Here is a 25,920-nt window from a genome sequence, read left to right as displayed (position 1 = left end):
CACAGTAGAAATGAAAGAAGAAAAGCCAGTATTCTTAGCAAATTTTTCAACTTGATCATTATACCGGTATACATCAGGTATTATAAGAAGGAACTTATACATGTTTGAAATAAATATAGAGCCGATCTCTAAATAATTCAATTATCAGTTTCTGAAGCTACAAATTGGAGTGATAATTTGAATTAAACTGTTTTTAGATTTAGATAGCCTACCAATTTATGAGTCACTGTTATAATATTATTAAATCATCACAGAAATATTTCAGATGGTCAATTCTTGATTGAGTGTTTTCATGGACAATTACGGTGAAATAGGATTATAATTGTCAACAGGTCTGATGTAATAAAATAGCTAATCAAGAGTAGCTTTCACTTTACCGCGCTTGCTGAACTGAACTGAAAGATGATCATCGATGATAAATAAATTAGGATTATTGTCAGTGGTCAATCAAGTTCTGCGGAAACAGTATTATTAGAGTGGAAAATCCAAAGCAAACCTATAGTAAGTAGAATTTATTAAAATTTTGGAAGCCTGCAGAAGAGAAAATTCTTGTGAAATTTCATTTTATTAATCATCTTTCAAACACTGTGATCATTTTATTTATATTATTTCAATGATTATTCTTATTAAATTACTTTGAATCATAAGTGAATTGATAAAGAAATTTTGTTTGAATAGAATTGTCTAAATAAAAAATGAAAATAAAATTGTTGGAACAATTAGTAGGCTACTGCACTCTGAGATAGATATCAGAGTTAGTATCTAATAATCATCATAATGAACAATACCTGAAACTCATAATATCTTAATACCATATTTTAAAATAATCATTTTTTACAAATTCAATGTTTTCGTATGATAGATAGTTTAAAATACACCCCAGTCTAATCAGGGTTCAAAATAGTGTCTTTACAGTACTGGATACAGGCATAATAATTATTAATGTAGTTAGTGTACATATTGGTTAATGAGAGTAACCTACTCACCAATAGCACAAACTCCCAAAACGAATTATAAAAATTCAGTCCAATTCTCTATTCTCGATGTAGGTGTTTATCGTTTCTTTGCATCTCATTATGATTACAACGTTATTACAAGAATAGGGTGCATAATAACTAATAACAGCGTTCTTGAAAAGAGATGAACATAGCAGAAGAGCCATACTCTGTACACTCTGTACTGTACGTCTCCAATTGTAGTCTGATAGCCTACTATAATACTAGTTATTTATTTTCGTTTGCCCGTGATACACTATCCATAGAGATTGGGGTAAAGCATATTCAAGGAAAGCTGATGGATATTGAGGAGAACTTATGGAAAATCATGTCTATTGGGGAATTCAACAAGTACTGATACATCCCTGAACAATGATATTAGATAATTAGAAAAGTCTAAAATAAGTTAAGTTCTGATAAATTTCTGATATAAAAATTCAAAAGTAATAAATAGTATGCTCTGGAAGAAAATTATTGTTCCGTATTCAAATTATGGTTTATAAGGAAGATCATGCAAATTATCCAATTACAAATTAAATAGGCCTATTGCGTCAATGGTCAATGAGTCTGTTTCAAACGAAATTTATAAAAGATTGTTGTATTATAATAAGGAAAGCTTTATTATAAGTTTTGTGATACCTAGTTTTAGCTCGTTAAATACGTTGATGACACTGTGTTTACAGACTTTGCAACAGTAAAGCTTTATAGCCACATGTGGTAAGTTGTTAATAGTTCCATTCTACAATGATCTTTCAACAAGAGCATTAATGGAGGAGAATAGCTCCAATAAAGGTGCAGTATTTCACAATAGATTGTAAAAGTTGGATTAGATTGCCTAATAAGCTAATGTGTCATTCTATGATGAATCGTAAATTAACTCATCTCCAATGAGCCTTGCAGAATAGCTTATTTTTTAATAGGTCCTTGATGAGTCAATATCTTTCATTATTACTATAATTCCAAGATTTAGTTGGATATCATAAAGTCCTGCCTCTAGTCTAAAGTACTACACAAGCTACCAAAGTGTAGGCCTAGACCAAACTTCAACTGTTTGTGGAAAACAATAATGTTGGGGTGTGATAGTTGAAAAGAGATTATCACAATTACAAGCACAATAAACAAGGAGATACTAGTTTCCGTTATTATCAATCATCCTTGATTTTTGATTGCAACTGAAAATGACAATAATAACGATAATTTGATTGGAACATCCAGAGAAGATTATCAATGAAAGCTTACTGAATTCAAGATTGTCTATGAATAGGATGTTTTCTACTATTCTACTATTGTAATTGAGTGATAATGAGCTGTGTAACAATCAAAACTGGTCTGTCGATATAAAAAACAATGTGCACATAAAGTATGATACCTTATAGGTTTCAGAGTATGTATAGTAAGTACCTATATTGATTATATTGCAAACGTTTTATTAATTGGTGATTTAAAATTGAAGAGTGGATCTGCATGGAATTTTCAATACTTGATCTGGATGATAATTATATTAAAACTTATTCACTCTAATTCAATGTTATCAAGAAAAATATGGAATCCAATAAGCTATAGCTAGTAGAGCTCATCAAAATAATTCTTGTATCTATTCCATAAGCTCATATTTTTCTTCATCCCAAATAGATGATACCGCATTGGAAGGCATTGAAGGGCAATCCAATGCCTCTCTATCAAGATTTGTTTTTAATTGTCTTAAATCTTATGTACTGTTTCGATTGGCAACAGAATAATTGCTAATGAGGAATATTTTGAACATCTGCTACACATCGTGACAGCATGCTCATTTTTCAAAACTGTTATGACTGAGGAGTTTGTCAGCTTTCCAAATTTCTTTGTAGAAAACATATAGCTTACAAGTATTCGAATGCTAGTTTTCAAAACAACAAGGAACACTATTTTACTGTTTGAATCAATTTGAGGAATTTGAATCAGTTCCTCATATTTCTGAAAAGTTGAACCACAGATAGCTTGAAGAGGGTGAAATTAAGAATTGAGTCCAGAAAATAAGAATTTGGAGTAGGCTATTAGACACTGGAAATCTCTTATTTTTGGCATCTTTTTCCATGGTATACACAAAATATCTTGAGATCTATTAGAAATAGAAGAATTGAAGTTTCATTGAGAATATATGATATTGAACATTGACAAGTACGATTTTATTGGAAGTTCTTAAGTTAATATCTATTCCATACATCATTAACAATTTCCGAGTATTCCCTATCGTTGTGGGAATTTTCAAATATTTATTTATTTATTTATTCATATACAGATACAATCCAGGTAAAAACAACAGGCATCCGCCCAAAACTGCTCTAAAACTTAATTTGGAAAACACAGTCTAGAGGTTATTTGAAAATGATAACTTAATTCGTACAAAAAATTTGAGTCCAAAAAATGTATCTACCACAATATTAGAATGTTATATCAATATTATGTCCATCAATAAATATATTCCACATATTTTTATTGGAATCATTAAACTCATTATTTATTCAGTTCCAAACAATCAGTCATTGATCAAATTCCCCCTACTATATCCAATACCCTTGATTTCCATATCCACATCTTAATTGTAAACATACACATAAGTTATAAACAATTCTGAGGGTTACAAATATTTGATGATTTGTTGTAATTCCATTATTAAAGCCATGCAGTTCATATTTTATGTCTCTCAAATTCTAGAAAGAAGCATATTTACAAGGAGGCAATGGGTTTACACCCCAGATGCCTTTCCAACTTAGCATGTGTTGCAAATCACGATTTTTTGAATGTGTTATGAATGATAACTACATAGAAAAAAATATGTTCTGATAACTTTCATCATTATAATTATTGTGCACGTTTTCAATTATTATAGGGTGGTTTCGATTATGTTCTCTATTAAAATGTCTTCACTATATTTAAATTGTTGCACAATAGAACTTATATCAGCCATGAATAGATTAGGGCAACTTTGAAGGGGCTTAAAAGGTGGACTACCCGAACCCATGTAAGAATTTTAAGGTGATAAGGTAAGGGGTAGTTAGGAGCTGGGGGAAGCTTATCAGAACCTCTTCTCATTATAGAATCTTGTCAAACAGTATTATATTATTAGGTTGATTAGCAATCATGAGATCACGGAATATATTTTAACGTGGGGTTGAGAGAAGAGAGAATGTTTAATTAATTCGAGAGTTGAGGTAGAGAGGAATCATAAACTTGAGAAAATCATGTACTTGACAGAGATTAGGTGCTAGGTAGATAATAATATTATTATAAGCTTGATTATACTCACCACGCTGCCCTCAATATCGCTATCTCTGTGGTCCATCTCCATCTGATAGACCGGCACCGGTTCTCGATTTTTGACCCTAATTTTGACAGATTACCGAGCACAGAACCCAAAAAAAGTGCGCCGCGCACACTGGCACAAAGGTAGGTAGCAAAAGAAGAAGGTTGCAAACGTCTTTCACACACAGTTATCACGCAAGAGCACCGGGACCAGAAGACCTGCGCAAGTCCACGGTTGGCGGGGAACTGAGGTCCTGGCCGACAAGGCGCCTGTCCTTCCCCCTCCACCGAAACCCGTCAGCCAATGGCGGACGAGGGGTGTGACTTGACGTCCCTCTCACCCCGCAGAATCAGCACGATATCCGGGGACGATTCAAAGAAATTAGAGAGATTGTGATGGATAAAAAATAGAGGAGCTCGATTTTGTTGTCGGCCAATCGTATCGCTTGATAGGAAAGGATCAGCCAATCGGTGCTGGGCGTCTGAGGCGCAAGCGTCGGGATGCTGCACATAAGCACGCACACACACCGGCAGGATCGCTTAATATCAATGTATTTGATTCGAGTCCAAAGTTTATACATTGCACTGTACGTCTATAGGCCAGTATATGTTATCTGTCTGTGAAAACCTTAGTTTGCAGCATTAGTCTTATGGAGTACAGCGCTGCCAGATTTAACATAATCCAGAGAGCCTGTGAAATAATTGTGTGAGGGATAGAGCGAAAAAACAACGTAGGCCTTTTTGACAGAATCAGCATGAAAAGGACATCCCCATGTGCTCCTATTGTTCTATTGAGATAACATTGGCCATAAAGCTCCGTGCTGCAAACTATAAGGTTTGCACGTTGGGATGCTTAGGCTGGATTCCCATTCCCACATCGCGTATCTCTACGACTGTACCAGTATCAGTACTCGTCGTCACTGAGTGTGTATAGTCCCATTTGAACTCATGAGAGAAACATTTTCACTGACCAGGACCAGAGAAAACTTCTATACTTCTAGATTGTTTATTCTGAGCCCAGACACAGACTCTGATATTGATATGTGGGAATTCTGTGGACCGTTCATATCAAATGGGTCCCTATCACCTCAATCATACGTATATTTTACAACATTCTATCAAGGATTTAAAACACTTTCAGATTCCTATTACAACTATCAAACCCCTGTATTACCATACAATAAAATACCAAATATCTCTGATCATACATAATATACTAGTAGTTCTGTGAACAGTGGACCTCTTCAGTTAGTCTATACCACAGCCACCTCTACAGCACACATATTCAATAGCTCTTGTCTGTAAATTACCCAGTCGAAGGGTTGAGAGTACTTCGGTACTTATTCTCATATCACGATGTAGACGAGCATATAATAAGCAGTCAGAGCTTTTTGAGCGATTGCCGAAAATTAGCAAAAATACAGAAAAATAATTGATTCATTTGAATAGCTGATGAATCTGCATACGTGATATTTTGACATACAAGTTATAATCACAAATTATCGATTGCTTCACAAGAGACTTAATTCTGTGATATTGACAATGAACAACAAACAATTCTCATTTAAGTGCGGATGGATGTCATCCTATGTTGCTCAGTCGATATATTTGAACATGTCCAAACCGGGCAAGCTTTATATTATGTGTGCACTGGAATAATCCATACAAGCTATTGTAATAGAAATCATATATTATTTCCAGTGCATTCGTTGAAAAGCGTATCGGTCATTCGACCATATTCAAATGTCATGACAGAGCTCGGTGAAACTAAGCACTAGACCCTAATACTGTATTGAACAGGTATAGTCCTAAGTTCCCAACATTGAAATTGCGTGGTCTCCAGAAATAAAAATTCCACTGTTCAGTTGGAAAGCCCAATGATGATTTTGTATACCTGCTCTCTTGGTCATTATGTCAAACTAATCCACCCTCATATTAATTGACCTGAACTATTTGAATAACAGTATTCAGTAGCTACCATTGTTCCGCGTATTATAAAATTCTCTGGATGACACATCTCAAATAATTCGAAGCTTGTCAAATTTTGCCGAATGCTGACCACTCAGCCGGAAACTCTCAGGTCATTGACATCAATCAGTTTGAAGGTCCTCGAATTCGACCAATTTGCATATAATGAAGAGAATGGAAGGAGAATATTTTTATTCTAAAAGCCTTGGAAACTCAGTCTACAATATTAATTGCACTCCTCATAAAGTCAGACTTGACTCGGCCAAAAGTCCAACTTCTCTCGATCTAATTACTACTCTCCATCTAAGTGGCAAGAAAATCAATGAAGGCTCCTTCCTGAAAATTCATGTTTTTTAGCTTCACTGTTCTTGTGAATGTGTCACACATATACGTAATTATAGGTTCCAACTCCAACGTTCCATGTATACTCATGGTACTCGTTCACTCCTTTATAAGATCAGTAGTAACGTTTGCTGTTTCAAGTGAGGAATTTTCATTTTCATATTCATTTGAAGCGATCTGGTTTCGTGGTCGTGCTGATAAGCTATCGATAATAAGATAAGTAGAGCTCCATGCGCCTGCTACTCCCGTTGTACCGGTCACCACTCTTCAATAGCCGAACTCCTCTGAATACTATTTATGAGATTAAAAATCGCTTCTCGGTTGTTCGAAACCTTCCTAAAGCTGTAAGTCCACTCATCTTTCATCATCCGTCTCATTTACCCACGCACAAATCTAGAGCTCATGTGGGTATCATCCTCAGCATAAATGTAATAAATATAAAAATTATATCTACGACTGTTTTGATTCCATAGAAAGAGAACTACGTGGCAGTTGAGACCGTCATAATGTTCTATTAATTTCACTCTAATAAGAGAGTGAGGCAATAACTCATGAGCAGGCCTTCATTTCGCACTAGAAACATACATTTTGTTGAAATAGAACAACAATAAATTATTGTAGGGAATCATATTTTGAGAACAATGGAATAAAATCATGATCGAAGAATGTTAATATAAAAGTGATTTAAATTCCGATAGAAATTCAGATTCAGATAGAACGGTCTACCTACTTGGAAAATATGGACTTGTGTAAAGGAATGAGAGAGGAGAAAAACTGCTAGAATTCTGTACAAGACATAAACCGGTGGAAAGAAATACCATGTTTCAGCATCATCCAAGAAGGAGATACACATGGAAAGCACCGGTTGATTTAAGAAGAGCTCAAATAGATTATAAATTGAATAGAGCCAATTTTGTTCGGAAATCAAGTAGAGGACAGTAGAAGTTATCCTAGAGCCGATGTTAATAGTGACCATAATTTGGTGGCAATGGATTGTGAACTCAAATTCAAGAGATTATAGTGCCCAAAGCTAAAGAACATCGATGGGACCTATAAATACTGAAGGATGAGTCGATTCAAATGAAATATATGCAAGATCGGATAATTGAGGAAGCAAGACAACCGAGAGTAGAACTAAAATGGAAATGAATGGAAGAAAATTTGTAGCTAATATATATTTTTGGACTAAAATTGAACTGGTACGGTACTTTTTGTAGTAGAAACATAACCTACTTTTTTGGACATGTTATCCATTATCAAAATTTGGTAATGGAATAGTCTTGGGCTAAGCCTGTTGTTCCTTCTCAATCATATTTATATGATTTGTCATTGTATCTAAGAATAAATAAATAAATAAAATTCACACAGCCAAAGTTGTTATAGGGGAAAATAAGCATGAAAAACGGTAAGAGTGCATAAGCCAAGAAATTGTGGAAATGATCCAAGAAAGAAGAAACTACAAAAACGCCAAAGATGATGAAGGGAAAAACAATATAAGACTCTGAGAAATAAAATTATTAGGAAAGCAAGAAAAGACAAAGAAGAGCATTTGAATGGAATCTGTAAAGTCATAGATAACAGTTTGAATAGAGGGCATGTGGACATTGCATACAGAGAGGTTATTTGGTACTTTGAACCAAGGAAAGCAAAGACAATTGAGTATTATGAATGAACAGGGAACAATTAAATATGATGAAGAAATTATCACAAAACGATAGAAAGAGTACCTTGAAGGTGATAATAGAGAATTGCATATGAAGAAAGAGGATGAAGTTGACATGGAGGAGAGGAGGAGCATCTATAATGAGGTAAGAATTTGAAAAGGCTGTTAATGATATGAAAGAAAGGAAGACTCCAGGAGCGGTCGACATACATAGTGAACTATTGAAAAAGGCAGGAGGAAAGCTAAAAAAAGCATTGTATGACTTGGTTTGCAACATATACATGACAGGGGATCTGCCAGAAGATTTTGTGAAATGTATAATAGTGCCATCACCAAAGAAAGGAAATACAAAATCATGCCAAGAATATCGCACTTCAAGTCTAGTATGTCATGCATCAAAAATTATCACAAGAATTATTCTAAGAAGGGTGGAGAGTACTTCAGTACTTATTCTCATCTCACGATGTAGACGAGCATATAATAAGCAGTCAGAGCTTCTTGAGCGATTGCCGAAAATTAGCAAAAATACAGAAAAATAATTTATACATTTGAATAGCTGATGAATCTGCATACGTGATATTTTGACATGCAAAATATAATCACAAATTATCGATTGCTTCACAAGAGACTTATTTCTGAGATATTGACAATGAACAACAGACAATTCTCATTTAAGTGCGGATGGAAGTCATCCTATGTTGCTCAGTCGATAATATTTGAACATGTCCAAACCGGGCAAGCTTTATATTATGTGTGCACTGGAATAATCTATACAAGCTATTGTAATAGAAATCATATATTATTTCCAGTGCATTCGTTGAAAAGCGTATCGGTCATTCGATCATGTTCAAATGTCATGACAGAGCTCGGTGAAACTAAGCACTAGACCCTAATAGGTATATCTTAGTCCTAAGTTCCCAACATTGAAATTGCGTGGTCTCCAGAAATAAAAATTCCACTGTTCAGTTGGAAAGCACAATGATGATTTTGTATACCTGCTCTCTTGGTCATTATGTCAAACTAATCCACCCTCATATTAATTGACCTGAACTATTTGAATAACAGTATTCAGTAGCTACCATTGTTCCGCGTATTATAAAATTCTCTCGATGACACATCTCAAATAATTCGAAGCTTGTCGAATTTTGCCAGTCGAATGCTGACCACTCAGCCGGAAACTCTCAGGTCATTGACATCAATCAGTTTCAAGGTCCTCGAATTCGACCAATTTGCATATAATGAAGAGAATGGAGGGAGAATATTTTTATTCTAAAAGCCTTGGAAACTCAGTCTACAATAGTCTATCAATTGCACTCCTCATAAAGTCAGACTTGAATCGGCCAAAAGTCCAACTTCTCTCGATCTAATTACTACTCTCCATCTAAGTGGCAAGAAAATCAATGAAGGCTCCTTCCTAAAAAATCCATGTTTTTTAGCTTCACTGTTCTTGTGAATGTGTCCACACGTAATTATAGGTTCCAACTCCAACGTTCCATGTATTCTTATGGTACTGGTTCACTCCTTTATAAGATCAGTAGTAACGTTTGCTGTTTCAAGTGACGAATTTTCATTTTCATATTAATTTGAAGCGATCTGGTTTCGTGGTCGTGCTGATAAGCTATCGATAATAAGATAAGTAGAGCTCCATGCGACTGCTACTCCCGTTGTACCGGTCACCACTCTTCAATAGCCGAACTCCTCTGAATACTATTTATGAGATTAAAAATCGCTTCTCGGTTGTCGAAACCTTCCTAAAGCTGTAAGTCCACTCATCTTTCATCATCCGTCTCATTTACCCACGCACAAATCTAGAGCTCATGTGGGTATCATCCTTAGCATAAATGTAATAAATATAAAAATTATATCTACGAGTGTTTTGATTCCATAGAAAGAGAATTACGTGGCAGTTGAGACCGTCATAATGTTCTATTAATTTCACTCTAATAAGAGAGTGAGGCAATAACTCATGAGCAAGCCTTCATTTCGCACTAGAAACATACATTTTGATGAAATAGAACAACAATAAATTATTGTAGGGAGTCATATTTTGAGAACAATGGAATAAAATTATGATCGAAGAATGTTAATATAAAAGTGATTTAAATTCCGATAGAAATTCAGATTCAGATAGAACGGTCTACCTACTTGGAAAATATGGACTTGTGTGAAGGAATGAGAGAGGAGAAAAACTGCTAGAATTCTGTACAAGACATAAACCGGTGGAAAGAAATACCATGTTTCAGCATCATCCAAGAAGGAGATACACATGGAAAGCACCTGGTGATTCAAGAAGAGCTCAAATAGATTATAAATTGAATAGAGCCAATTTTGTTCGGAAATCAAGTAGAGGACAGTAGAAGTTATCCTAGAGCCGATGTTAATAGTGACCATAATTTGGTGGCAATGGATAGTGAACTCAAATTCAAGAGATTATAGTGCCCAAAGCTAAAGAACATCGATGGGACCTATAAATACTGAAGGATGAGTCGATTCAAATGAAATATATGCAAGAAACAGATCGGATAATTAAGGAAGCAAGACAACCGAGAGTAGAACTAAAATGGAAATGAATGGAAGAAAATTTGTAGCTAATATATATTTTTGGACTAAAATTGAACTGGTATGGTATTTTTTGTAGTAGAAACATAACCTACATTTTTGGACATGTTATCCATTATCAAAATTTGGTAATGGAATGGTTTTGGGCTAAGCCTGCTGTTCCTTCTCAATCATATTTATATGATTTGTGATTATATCTACGAATAAATAAATAAATAAAATTCACACAGCCAAAGTTGTTATAGGGAAAAAGAAGCATGAAAAACGATAAGAGTGGATAAGCCAATAAATTGTGGAAATGATCCAGGAAAGAAGAAACTACAAAAACGCCAAAGATGATGAAGGGAAAAGCGATATAAGATTCTGAGAAATAAAATTATTAGGAAAGCAAGAAAAGACAAAGAAGAGCATTTGAATGGATTCTGTAAAGACATAGATAACAGTTTGAATAGAGGTTATGTGGACATTGTATATAGAGAGATTATTTGGTACTTTGAACCAAGAAAAGCAAAGACAATTGAGTATTATGAATGAACAGGGAACAATTAAATATGATGAAGAAATTATCACAAAACGATAGAAAGAGTACCTTGAAGGTGATAATAGAGAATTGCATATGAAGAAAGAGGATGAAGTTGACATGGAGGAGAGGAGGAGCATCTATAATGAGGTAAGAATTTGAAAAGGCTGTTAATGATATAAAAGGAAGGAAGACTCCAGGAGCGGTCGACATACATAGTGAACTATTGAAAAAGGCAGGAGGAAAGCTAAAAAAAGCATTGTATGACTTGGTTTGCAACATATACATGACAGGGGATCTGCCAGAAGATTTTGTGAAATGTATAATAGTGCCATCACCAAAGAAAGGAAATACAAAATCATGCCAAGAATATCGCACTTCAAGTCTAGTATGTCATGCATCAAAAATTATCACAAGAATTATTCTAAGAAGGATGGAGAGATAAATAGGACTGTCTGATGAATAGTTCGGCTTCAAAAGGGGAGTAGGAAAAAGAGAAGCGATCATGTCTCTGATACAAGTAATTGAAAAACAAATAAAAAAAGGAAATCCCACATTGATAGCATTTATTGATCTGGAGAAGGCGTTTGACAATGTTGATTGGAAAACACTATTCAACATCCTACATCAAACTGGCATAAGTTTCGGAGACAGAAGGCTAATCTATAAGATTTATACGCAAGAAATTGGAATTACTCGTAGTGGTAATAGGGAAGAGTTTGCCTCCATCCAAAAAGGTGTAAGACAAGATTGCTCCCTATCCCCAAATTTATTCAATCTGCATATTCAGAAGGCAATTGACAGGGTGAGAGAGGACGTGAATGTGGGTGTCAAAATCCATGGTGAAAAAATAGAAATGCTGAGATTTGCATGGATTGTCTTTGACAGCACGTAGCCTGAATGTGAATCACAGTATAGTATAGAATGATTGTATTTCAGTAAACATTATACCTGTAAGTTCATCATATAGGCCTACTGAACAATTTCAATGAGCTTTGTAATATAACACCAACACGCGTGCTGCGTCCTCCGCTCTCAGTGTTTGTCAATGAGAAATTATAAAGTGAAATCCACTCCAAACTGTCAGCATTTCTTATAAATAGCTTCAACACTTTTCAATTGACTAATGCTGACAGTTATGAAATGAATCTCACAAGAGGAACTACAGTTCGATTCAGTGGTCGGTGCATCTTTTCATATTAAAATATCAGGGCACCGAGCTTCGCTCGTTATTTATCCTATTATATTAAGCGAGCAATTTCTGTATATCTGTTTACATTTTTATTTTTTTATATCTGGTTATCTGGTTATTTTTATATCTGGTTATTTATGTTCAACAGATCTCCAAAACGGCTCTACCGTTTTTCATGAAATTTGGAACATAGCAGGTTTATGATATAAAAATTCGATTGCACTAGGTCTCGTCCTTGGGAATTCCGCTGAACGACATTAAAAGGATAATTCATCCTTGGCTGAAGCAGCTGAGACTTTCGTCGTATGTGGATAGTAAAAGGTGAGCAAGTGATTCTGTCGAAAATCAAAATATCGCATCCCCGGAATTCATAAGCTGACGTATAGCCAGCTGTAAAATATAAACACGATAATTTTAGACAATTGTGTTCTGTTTATGAATAAAAATAAAATAACGAGCGAAGCTCGGTGCCCTGATATTTTATTGATAAACAGAATACAATTCTTCAGAATTATTGGGGAAGGACTAACAGGCACAGCCCAAAACTGTTTCTTCCTCAAATTTTGATTTATACACTACTAGCTTACCCGGCGAACTTCGTACAGCCAAAAAGTCAGTGTATCTCATGTCACACTTGACTTTATTTGGTGAATCATGAAATTAATTTGACAATCAATATTTTCATTTAAATCTCAATACGGACTTCCTATGTGCTTAAAACTACCGTTTTAATACCTGTAAACAATTCTATCGCAGAGTGACGTGTTTATTACAGCTGGTAAGTTTAGATGCTAAATCATATTATTACAACATGATCTTGAATCATGATGATCTTCCCGTTCTACGTTAGCCGCTCGGCCTAACGATTTCGAAAACATAGGTCTGTAAAATGGATTAATATATAATTATTGTTAGCCCCCCTATTGAAATTTCTGGTCAGAAACCATCCCCAATATTCACACAGCATATTCCCAAAGTTTCATGCCGTTCTGTCAAGTAGTTTTCGAGTATATAGGGAACAAACAACTAACACACAAACAGACATTCATATATATATATATATATATATAATATATATATATATATATTATATATATATATATATATATATATATATATATATATATATATATATAGATAAATGGTCCAAAAAGTAGGTTATGTTCCATACACTCGAATTCAGGTCCAATATTTTCAGTGCAAATATTTGAAAACAGAAAAGTTCCAATCAAGATTTTTTACAAACCAAATTGGATAACAAAATAACACTCACTAATCGCTTAAAACTGTAAACTAATGATTAAATTTGAATATTATGATATACAATGTCATATCAACAAATCAGATTATTTTGATCAAGTCTATTAAAATTTCTAGATCTATCGTGAGATACGGTGAGCTGATTGATTATACAGCTGATCTCCCAAACAGGCACACGCATCTTCTATTATCGACAGACGATGAAATTATCATCTGTTTTTCCAAGGATGAATTATCCTTTTCATGTCCTTCAGCGAGTTTTCCCAGGGATGAGACCTAGTGCAATCGAATTTTTATATCATAAACCTACTATGTTCCAAATTTCGTGAAAATCGTTGGAGCCGTTTTCGAGATTTGTTGGACATAAATAACCATAAATATATTAAATAACCAGCAAATATAAAAATATATATTGATATACAGAAATTGCTCGCTTAATATATAGGATTTATTAATATTCTTTGGATATTATTATTAAATACCTATTAGAGACTTATGAAAGATTTATCACGTATTAAATACTCATGGAAGACTTATTATTTATCAAAGACTTATAAAAGATTTTTATTATTAAAACGTTGTTGGCTACGCAAGCGTGGTGCTGGATTACTATAATGAGATTCACTTCTAACTGCAGCAGTGCTGCTTATAACGATAAACTCAATGTTTGGCATTGAACCAATGCTGGTGGTAATACTCCTGAGTCCTGAGTGGAAGTGCTATCTCCTGGTACTGTGATCCAGAACAGTGTCTACATTCTTCATTGAAGTGAGTAGTCTCATGTTCCTCTTGAATCGGTGTGTTAGCGTTTGGCATCATTCATTTGGTATTCTTTTATTCATTTCAAGAATTTTAGGGTTCATTTATTCATTTACATTAAATGTAAATTCAAATTTAAACAATGCACAAATCAAATACATGATTAGAAAAGGACCAACAGGCCTAGCCCAAAACTGTTCCCTTTCCGAATTTTAATAGTAGTAAGTATATCAGTATTGTTCTCTACGGTTGCGATCTCACACATTATTTTTAGTTTCGTATTCAGGGGGGATATGGAGATGTACTAACCCCCTCCCACCACCTCTGAAATGAGACCTAATTTCTTTTGTGGTCAGCCACCAATATTATTAACTGGATTACCAGTTATGATCCACGGGTGTAGTTACCAAGGGACACAGTGGCGACACGTCCCCCCAATATTTGGGGAGATGGATGGGAAACGCTAATGTTATTATCCTCCCCGAAATATATTTTTCTCTATGCATCACTAGATTGTGTTATTACTAGTTTTGATTCACATTCAGTTCCTCATAATATGGCAATAACAAGAGTAATGTACATTTGACTGCTTGAGATCGATATCTCGTTCACTACGTTGAATTAAAATTTATTGTAAAATAAAAATAAACAATAAAACAAGAAGGAATTAGTCACAATCACAATAAGCCCCAAGAACAAAATTAGTCATGAGAAGTACATCAGATCCTTCAATTAGCCTTATTCTTCGAAAAATTCTTTCCTTGACATTTTTGAAATTCTTGGAGGCAGAATCGACAGCAGGAGATGACCGGGTCGAAGACGAATATCTTGGTTGGCGAATCTTCTGAGGAAATGGTATAACTAGAAATTAACAGAGATTTCATCACTGAAGTAGAATTGAATTGAATTGAATAGTCGACTTTATTAAGAGTGGAGTATAGACTTTACTGTTTGACCAGCGAAAGAATGCCCCCGTCGGAGTGGAGCAATCTTAGGCTGTACTATCTTTTTCGAACCGTCCTAAAAACATCAGTCATAAAATAGAAAATATCTCCAAAAACTTCATAAATATTGAATTAGTGATGTAAAACAGGTCAGAAATCGTTTTTGTTCAGTACTTTTTTTTATAAACTCACTCATTTTAAAGATAAATTTCATTTTTGTCAAATTAGTTATTTTCATTGAAACCCCGTATTTTTATGTTTACAACTCTTCTGCTCAATAACTACTGAACGGAATAATATTTTTTTTGGCATGCATATTTATTGATTCTTCTCTGAACCGTTGTTATGTGTTTTTTTTCTGAAAAATTGTTTGTTTTCCTAATAATGGGTAATTTCTTGGATGAAGTTCGTGAATTTGGATTGCAAAGCATGAAAAAGTTGGTAATCGACAAATTTTTTCATGAGTGGAATAAACTACACATATGCATCGTATGAAATAATCAAATTTATTTAAAATCCCAAATTTATTTTCTGTGAAAGAATTACTGAAATTGATTGAAGGGTTCTCGAGTTATAAAAGATAAATAAATATGTTGCTCAATTATTAAACTGGAATTCTTTCTCCATGTAGCTCACATAATAGCCTATCTATCAGTTGGGTAGGCTATGCATAAAAGAAATAATATTTAATGGCTTCCGCTGTTAGCTTTTCAGTACTAAAGTATTAGTCATCAATGTAAAGAAATCCTGTTTATAAATAGAAGCATGTTTACTTAGTAATTATGCATTTTCTTTGAATAGAGGTCGCTGCACGGCTTCCAGCTCAGTTCAGTTCGTGAAACGAGTGAGTGCACATTGAATTAGCGCAGTTCAAATTAAATTTCTTATATTACCTATATAACAGATTATTAGTTTTAGTTACTGTCTAGTTTTTTTATAACAATGTCGGGCATTAGAAAGAGTGGTCAAACAGTGCACAGTGAAGCGCGTAATATCATTAGACATGTTATTGAGAAATGTGATTAGGAAAAGAATTCTATACCAATTTCACATTCACAAGCAACAAAACGAGCAGCAAATTATTGTGGTGTATCAGAGAGATTGATTGAAAAAATACGTAGTGAAACTAAGTGTTTAGCAGAACCAGAATCGACTAAACTATCGACGCAAGGAAAAACAAGACCACACTCCAAGAATTCCATTTCAAGTATAGACAGTTTTGATCTGAACGTGATTAGGAACACTATAAATGAATTTTACCTTATCAAGAAAACTGTACCCTCTATTAGAAATTTATTACCGGTCTTGAAAGATAAAATCAATTTCAAATGGGGCAGTGAGACATTACCTATAATTATAAAAAAACTTGGATTTAGATGTGTGAAATGCCAATCAAAACGGAAAATATTAGTTGAACGTCCCCATATTGTTTTTTGGAGGTCCGAATACCTTAGAAAAACCAGAAATTTCCGTGATAAGAATAGAAACATTTTTTATATGGATGAAACTTGGGTTGATAGCAATATGATCTTTCAAAAATGCTGGCAAGATCATGAAATTACAGGATGCTTGAAAGATTCGGCATCATCCAAAAGGTACATATTGCTACATGTTGATTCTGAAAATGGGTTTCTTCCTGGCTTCCTTCATTGCTACTTTTTTGGGCGGGGTCAGCAACAGGGGATTACCATGGTCAAATGAATGGGGATAATTTCATGAAGTGGGTCAGAGAGAAGCTCATTGCTAATCTTCCTCCTCATTCAGTATTAGTAATGGATAATACCCCTTATCACTGCATTCAAAAAGAAAAACCCTTATCCAAGTATGCCAACAAAAATGAAATGATAAACTGGTTGACGGGGAAAAATATTCATTTTGAGCAATCAATGAGGAAAGGCCAGCTCTATTCTTTGATTGAAAAAAATAAGCCAAATCAAAAAGTGTACCATGTTGACAGTCTATTAGAAGAACATAGCCATACAGTATTGAGACTTCCCCCCTATATGTGCGAATTGAATCCCATTGAACTAGCTTGGGCAAAAGTAAAACGCGAGGTAAGGGCAATGAATGTTACAGGGGAGTTTACAGTGAACTATTTGAAAGACGTAATTTTGAATGCTGTAACTAAAGTTCGCGCGGCTGACTGGGAAGGCTACATGGAACATGTTAAAAAATTAGAAGCAAATTACTGGGAGAAGGATGGGCTAATGGAAAGTGTTGTTGACGAATTTATCATTTCTTTGGGAGGATTAGAGGAAGAATGTTCTGATGATTCTGAGGCTGAAATTTCGAATGAAAGTGAAACATCAGAGGATAGTGACTTGGGCTGTGCCGAGTTGGTCGATGTTTAGGCCCAACTTAAAGATACACAATGTGGGTGAGTGATTGAAGTTATATTAAAAATTATTTCAATGTTGATTAAAATACATAAATATTGTATAACATCCAACTCATTTCTAGTGTGATTTTATCCGTTAGAAAATTATATCTTGGCAACTCTCTATCAACTCAGTTGGTAATACTCAACTGCGTGTACTTTATGACATGAGAGCTAAATTAATTTCAATCTATTTTGAAAACGCTTCGGTCGATTTTGACAATTCTTTCACAGAAAATAAATTTGGGATGTTATAATTATTTCATACGATGCATGTGTGTAGTTTATTCTAACCATAAAAAAGTTTGTCGATTACTAACTTTTTCGTGTTTTACAATCAAAATTCATTAACTTGATCCAAGAAATGTCCCATTATTAAGAAAACCAACAATTTTTTCTAAAGAATAGTTATATCATCGGCTTAAAGAAGAATCAAGGATTATCCATGCCAAAAAAAAATTATTCCGTTCAGTAGTTATTGAGCAGAAGAGTTGTAAACAAAAAAATACGGGGTTTCAATGAAAATAACTAATTTGACAAAAATGAAATTTATCTTTAAAATGAGTGAATTTATCAAAAAAAGTACTGAACAAAAACGATTTCTGACCTGTTTTACATCACTAATTCAATATTTATGAAGTTTTTGGAGATATTTTTTATTTTATGACTGATGTTTTTAGGACGGTTCAAAAAAGCTAGTACAGCCTAAGATTGCTCCACTCCTCCGGGGGCATTCTTTCGCTGGTCAAAAAGTAGGTCCTCTCTGCCACACAACCCTTTACAGAAATTAGAATGAGAATACTTTGGATGCTTTGAATAAGTTTTTATTTCTACTATATACGTACTATGCATGGTATTTAGATGAAAACGGTAGGGGTCATAAAATGTATGCGCAGTGGCCAGCCAGGGAGATTGCGTCATCGCCACCAACCGAGGTTTTCAACACCTATTGGCAATTTATGAAACTTATTTGTTAAAAACAGATGATTGGATATAAAATGACGTCAGCTCCACCGGAAATTTAGCACAAACATACGTGTGACACCTACCGTCTTCTACTACTATATACCGTCGTACTATGTAATGCTACTTTGATGCAAATAAACAGAAGGAGCCTACGAAAAAAATTATAACTTTTCCTGATAAGCCTTATTTTATTTGAGTAGAGGAGATTATGGGATTCCGTTGGATATATTATGCTACTTCAGCGAGAAACACAATAAGCTTTCGATAGAGGAATTCATTTCTGTGGATAATGAAAAATCATAATCAATTACACCAATTTAATAAACCCAAGACTGCTGCTGGAAGAGTCGAGGGCTCGAGTTCCATCAACCAAGTATATTAATGATAAATGCTTGTGTTTCGATGTTATAAAAAATAAAACTACGAGAATTAGAATTAAAATAGAACTCGTAGAATTAGAATACTCGTAAGTAGGAACAATTGGAGCATGATCAATTTTTTTTATTTTCTTTACATTCCCATGATTTTCTTTACATTTCCTTTACTCAAACATTCAATGTGTTGAAGAATCTCCTCATCTATAATAATATAATAAAGGAAAGAACTGGCTTATACACGTACGGTATAGGAAATTCACGAATGCATCATCACGTCTGAACTACTGTTCTAATTATTAACTTGAGATTTTGCATATTGATTCTTATTTTACCGAGGATGGTTATAGGTCTACTTTGTATTCTTCAAGATTTCATTTGGTCAGTTTTGTCAATTTGGTTTTTAGTTTGTCAAGTTTCCAATTAGACCCTTGCGGAGCACGGGTTACCTGCTAGCCAATATTAATGATAACTCATCATAATTCAATATTAATAATATCCAGGTTTCTTGATAACATTAATTGCCAAGATTACAAAAATATTTGAAGTGGGATTCTCCTGTTCGGAAATTAAAAGGAAAGAATTCCCAGCAGCAGTTTATATAATAATGTGATATTCCCAATAGTTTTTGAGATATACGCTCTTGAAAGAGTGAAATTGTTAAAATAACAGCTTTTCATCCAACTTATATTATAAACCTACTATGTTCTGAATTTCGTGAGAATCGTTAGAGCCGTAGAATCGTTAGAAAATTCTGTTCTTGAGTGTACTTTAAACAGTATTTCAATGCACAAAAGGAAATACACAATATCTATATTCCATATATTGTACTGCAGTGGTCTATCATTCACCATCCACCCCTCACTCTACAACTTCAATAGAAACAACCATCAAGAAGCACGTCATGACGTCAACTCAACAAGACAGCGCAACGAAAAGCGATTAGGCAAATTAATGTCCAGGCATCGAATGGCAACAGCAGCGAAGGTGATCAATTAGAAATAATAGAGGCGGGTGGCTTGGTGTGTAAAACACAGACAGGAATAGGAATCTACAGCACAGCAAATTTACACAGCACTAAGAGCACACAGAATCTACCCCATCTATAGACAGATTTCTTCAAACTGTCAGCACTGATTGAATGGGAAAAACTGGTGGTTTTTATAAGGAGTACTGACAGTTCAAAGTGAATCTCACCATAGTGGATTGTTGGGAAGTTGCAAGCATTTCCTCACGAGTTTTACGAGAGAGGTTAGAGGGGAGGGAGGTTTGTAGGAGTACAGAGAGAGTCCGAAAGTCTCGGTAGCCGAGGAATTTGGAATTTGTTGAAGGGGATGCAGCGCATTTTGGTATTAAAATTTGCTCGCCGGCTGACAGGCGTTGTAGGGATAAACCATTATTCACTTGCCTCTCTATCTAGACACTGGCTGCCTCTATTCGCCTGCCGCCTTCCTTAGTACTGCTGCCTTCCAACTTCATAATAAAACACATCGTTAATCTTGTTTCTGTTGAAGCTGCCTCCTAATCCTTGCCTGTCTCTCACAACTTGGCTCACTCACTCTCTCTTTCTTCTCTCTCACTCATTTGCTACTGATTTTGTTTAACTTGGATAAAACTTTGTGCTACATGAACATGGAGAATGGAAGGTGGTTTTGTTTTACGTTTTTGATTAAAAACTTCAAAGGTTAGTTAGTTTTTGGACATGATGTTTCATGTTTGAGTCATAAACTATATTTCTAGATTAGAAGTAGGGTTTTTAATTTGGATTGAAGAATTGCAAGTTGGCTTGCCACAGGGGGGGATGCAACAGTGGGGATATTTATTCAACAGAGACAAAAACACACAAACATGAAATGATTGGAAATGAAAAAAATAGGCTTATAGCCCTTACTATTCCATTCCCAAATTTTGATTTAAAATTAGTCCAAAAGATGCATACAAACTAGCCTAAGCCATTGAAATTTTGGAGGGGGCAGTAAAAATGGTTGAAAGGGTATTATTATTGAATGGGTGGGCTGCTGGTACTGAATTCATATCTAACGTTAGATTTTTTAAAACTTAAAACGTTGAGTGTATTGTTTTCGAACGTAACGCTTTAATTATACATTTCATTTGGATTGAAAAAGGAAACTTGTAAAAGCACCTAATACCCAATGTCAATTTCTATTTAAACTCTGGTTTCTAGGTTATATATAGGGTTTCCTCACTAAAAACTTACACTTTTAATTCCTGAGTTTTAATTTTACGAAGTTTAAAATTTAGAAAAATAATTTATATGCATAAATTCACTTTGAAAAGCAAACAAATATAGAATGTTGACGATAATATCATAAATATTATTGTGTTATTATCAGGGGCGGATCCAGAGACGTGTTTTGAGAGGAGGGTTATCATTTTTCCATCTTGCTGAGGTTGATGCTCACATAACTCTAGACTTGTACGAAGGTGGGGCAGTATGAGTGTACCTACAGTTTCAGGTTGGTTCCGAAACACGGGAAAGTGATTTTAAATGAATTATAGAATTCCATTTTCTTAAAAATATTTTCCATTTTTTGGTAGACTATTTTTATCGATATTTTTAACTCAATTATCGTTTTGCTGATTATTTATTCATGTTAAATAAACATTTAAAAATGGAGCCCAGTTTTGTACAAATGAGATTCTGAATAAGTAATAATAATAATAATAATAATATAATAATAATATAGTCTGAATAAGACAAAGAGAAAATAATAGCGTTTTAAAGGAAGCATGATCAGAGCTAAGATGAATGTAATACACTGATAGAGAATGAAAATTTCAAGAAGGTCCCAGAAGGTCCCTCTTTGAAATCAAAACAAGAATAATTAGGTACCGGTACAATTTCGTCAGTACTAAATAAACTATATAGGCTATAGTCCAGGCGCTGGCTTACATTGAGCATACATGAGAGAGGCAGAGAATTTGACTTCGGATTATTGTTAGGGGGTCTTTAGTGTATATGAAACTCGATGTCGTCACGTCCCAGGGTGGTCGACAGCTTGAGGGGGAGGGGGGTAAGTTGTAAAAAACGCGCGCTTATAAAATCGCCTGTCCTGCAGTTACTATTCATAGTACAGCTTTTAATTTTTTCTCAAAATTATGTAAACATAACTGGCTTTCAATGTGGTCCTGTACATTTTTGCGATAAACCGCATAGTTTTTCCGTAAAAAAATAAAATATCTCGAAAAATGTATTTTTTTATTATGGACTTTTTGTTATTTCTCGAATATTCAAGTCATTAGCCGACTTAGAGGAAAATGCTCCCAATAAACGTTGTAGGCCGTTTCTTCCTGAGTCCAATGATATATATAGTTTGGGGGTTACGATCATAGATGCGGCGGTGGGAGGGGGATAAGTAGCACTGTTACGCTGCGGCGCGGTCCTCCCCCATGATTAATGCGCGTAATGGCTGTCTATCGCATCGCTCCTACTAGTCTATGCATTCAAATGATGTATTTCAGGAACGCTATCTTTTGTATTTTCGGTCGCTGAACACGATTTTTCAACTCTCAAGCCTCAATAATTGATAATTCCCATCATAATATACAAATTATGGTCAAAATTACAAACTTCATCTCATTATCATTATTTATGATTACATTGTAATGATAAACCATCTTGTTAGGAATCCTATTGTGTTTCTCAGTCGATAAAAAACTGACATTCCATCAAGAGAGAATAATTATTCGATTTAGTTCAATGATCACTTTGGAATTGCGAAAGTCAAGTAATGGAGTAAGTTAAACAAATAATATAGGCTACCCCATATAGAGCACCGATTAACAGGAGTAAAATATTTTCTTAATATAAATTTACAGTTGAAGTACAAATAATGCCAATTACTCCCATGTGATATGACTAAATATTTGATTACAAAGGAAATACAACTCTAAAGCTGCGTTTACACCAAAGTTATTAACGAGATGTTAATATAACTTAATTTTTATAGATTCTATTAGATTGAACATAACTTATCATACACATGATGGACATATGTGTTTGCCAAGTTCCGTTCAATCTAATAGAATCTATAAAGATTGAGTTATTAACATGTTGTTAATAACTTTGGTGTAAACGCAGCTTTATCATCTGATTTCTGTAACTTATATCTATGAATAGATACTTTTCATCTGGCTGAGTTTGACTGATTGTCTTGGGGTGGTACTTGAATGAAAGTGGAATGGGAGATATCTTTGTTGAATTTGATATATTTGGAGAGAATACTGTTGGAAATCTATTGAGGGGAGATCAGTATTATTAAGGTGTGAGAGCAAGCAATCAATTCAATGAAACAACTACAAGGACTCATGAACGGTTCAAATATGAGAGATTGTCAAAGTATATTTGAAAGAAGTCAGGAGCTATTTGTGGAATTTTTTTAGAATCACGATGCAAAATCAATGACTACTTGAAATTTATGACTGATTATTGTAACATAGTTTAAATTATCTTAAATTGTATTCATGCTCATAAGGAAGGACTCTGGTATTGCACATAGAAACTGTACGAGAAAAGATCCCATACTTTTTTCATTCAATCACACAAACTATGTTATGGAGTCTGTGTTATATCTAAAAAAATACCCATAGAAGTAGAAGATAATTTCCAATAAGGAAACATTAACTCTATACAGTCAATACATTGACACTCTGTCAAATGAAACCTTGAAAATTTAATAAATGTGACAACCGATCATGCTTTGGAGCAAACCCTCATTCGATCATCCAAAACTGAGTGAATGGAATAGCTAGTTCTTCAAAGGCTTTCATAAAATGGCTGCTACTATATAAATCTTCCATCAAAGATATTCTGTTCAAGTATGTTGACATCATTATGGATATCACTGGAGATTGTGAAGAAAGTCATCGAATGAAGTAAAACAAGAATAATGAGAGATGAGAATGATTTTCAGAAGCATAACCTTCTCAAAAGAACATAACATTTTTCTTCAAGATTCTGATGGACAACAGAATCTGCATGATGTTATCAATGGTCTGGAAGCAAGTGAAGAAGTGTGTGATTCTCTTTTGAACGTATAGAAAGAAATAGTTATTCGGTCTCCAACGAATTTTATCTGAACATAGTTGTGGCAAATTGTAAAAGTGTATTCTCACCTATAAAAAGAAACAGAGTTCTTTCATTCTCCACGTTGCAATCAAACAAAAATCCTAGTCTTAGTTAATTCTAGATCAAAAAGATCTGATCTCTGTATTTTTACTAGGTAGCTGTTTAAAGATAATTCAGCATTGAAGTTTTAGTGCAGCATGCATTTCTACAATAACCACAATCTCTGTCAACATCTGATGGATATTTGAAAAAAAAACTCTTAATCTCACTTGGCCCATGAAATTGTAAGTGAAACTAGTTGTGGATTTGACTAAATCCCTAAATATCGTTGACAAATTCGCAAAATGATGACATGGCTCTCCTGAATTCAATTCAATTCAATTCAATTCAATTTATTGATGTCAACAAAAAATTAATATACAATTCATACTTACAAACATAAAATACACATTCTTTATAAAATAATGAATATAAAATATCATATTCTAAATAATATTGTTGCATCCCTCTTTAAGCAAAGCTTGTGATGAGGGATGGTGTATCTCTAGAATGTTGGATAGCATAAGATACTAATATACATAGTAATATTAATAACATAATTAGATTTTATAATTTTACATTACAATATCAAGAAAAAAAGAAAATTCCATTCTCTTATGCTATTTTCATACAAATGTTGCTCTTGTAATCAGTATAGGCCTAATTGAGATTCAACTATATGTTCTACATCAAAGATAAAGATCACCAATATTTAAAAATAAAACAACAAATTCTCTTCTGCTCTGTTATACTAAGTAAGATATGTATTTTAAGAATAGAATTGAGATTTACAAACAGATTTGAGAGATAAATCAAAATTAGTCTTCATTTTGTCTCCCTAATAAGTAGTGTCGAAGATACTGCCTAAAAGTTTTGAAAGTGAAAGAATAATAACAAATTGGTATACATTGGGATGCTCCAGAAACTTCAAGCAACAGACGGTTTAAAAGTCTAGGACCATAATACGCTGCATGAGCACTGGCAGCCGCTGTTCTACAAGGTGGTTCTAGCAAAAATCTCTCAGATTGTCTACGAGTAACATAGCCGCCATGAGGGGCTATAGGGAATCTATTGGGCCACGAATAGACAAAACTAGCTAGGTCAAGATCATACAAGTGCTCAATACTGAGAACATTAAATTCTTTATAGAGCAAATTTGTTGGATATCTAACCGGTTTTTTCAAGCATATTTTAATAATTTTCTTATACAATACTATAAGAGGCTTAAGAACGGTAACACCACAACCACCCCAGCCAATTATACCATATCGCACAACTGACTGCACAAGCGCAAAGAAAACCATTTTAATTTGCTCAACTGTAAAAATATTTCTCAGTTGAACAAACTTATACAGTGTCTTCCTCAACCTAGAACATAAATATGAAATATGGTCTCTCCATTTCAAATGCTTATCAATGATTATTCCCAAGTATTTGGTGCTGTTCTTAAATATTATTATAGGACATAGACAACTATTATCATCGCATCCAGTTTCATGAAAAGCCAAACTCCCCTGGTTATCTGGCTGACCTGCTGAGGTCAAAGAAAATGACACTGCAGTAGTTTTTGCTATATTCAAACTAACTAAGT

At 34.2% G+C, this 25,920-nt stretch overlaps 1 protein-coding gene across 1 annotated transcript in view; it reads right to left on the bottom strand.

Annotated features, from left to right (window-relative positions):
• The window catches only part of LOC111043739 (protein dead ringer), a 162,447-nt gene extending 157,916 nt beyond the window's left edge, over positions 1–4,531 (bottom strand). Inside the window, exon 1 of the mRNA XM_039422353.1 lies at positions 4,282–4,531. Coding sequence (XP_039278287.1) covers positions 4,282–4,323 — 42 coding nt within the window. The 5' untranslated portion in view covers positions 4,324–4,531. The remainder of the gene's footprint in view (positions 1–4,281) is intronic.
• Positions 4,532–25,920: the final 21,389 nt, after the last annotated feature.

This window comes from Nilaparvata lugens, chromosome 2 (assembly GCF_014356525.2).
Source record: "Nilaparvata lugens isolate BPH chromosome 2, ASM1435652v1, whole genome shotgun sequence".
In the NCBI taxonomy this organism is placed as follows: Eukaryota; Metazoa; Arthropoda; class Insecta; order Hemiptera; family Delphacidae; genus Nilaparvata; species Nilaparvata lugens.
This window is presented reverse-complemented; position numbering and strand designations above follow the sequence as displayed.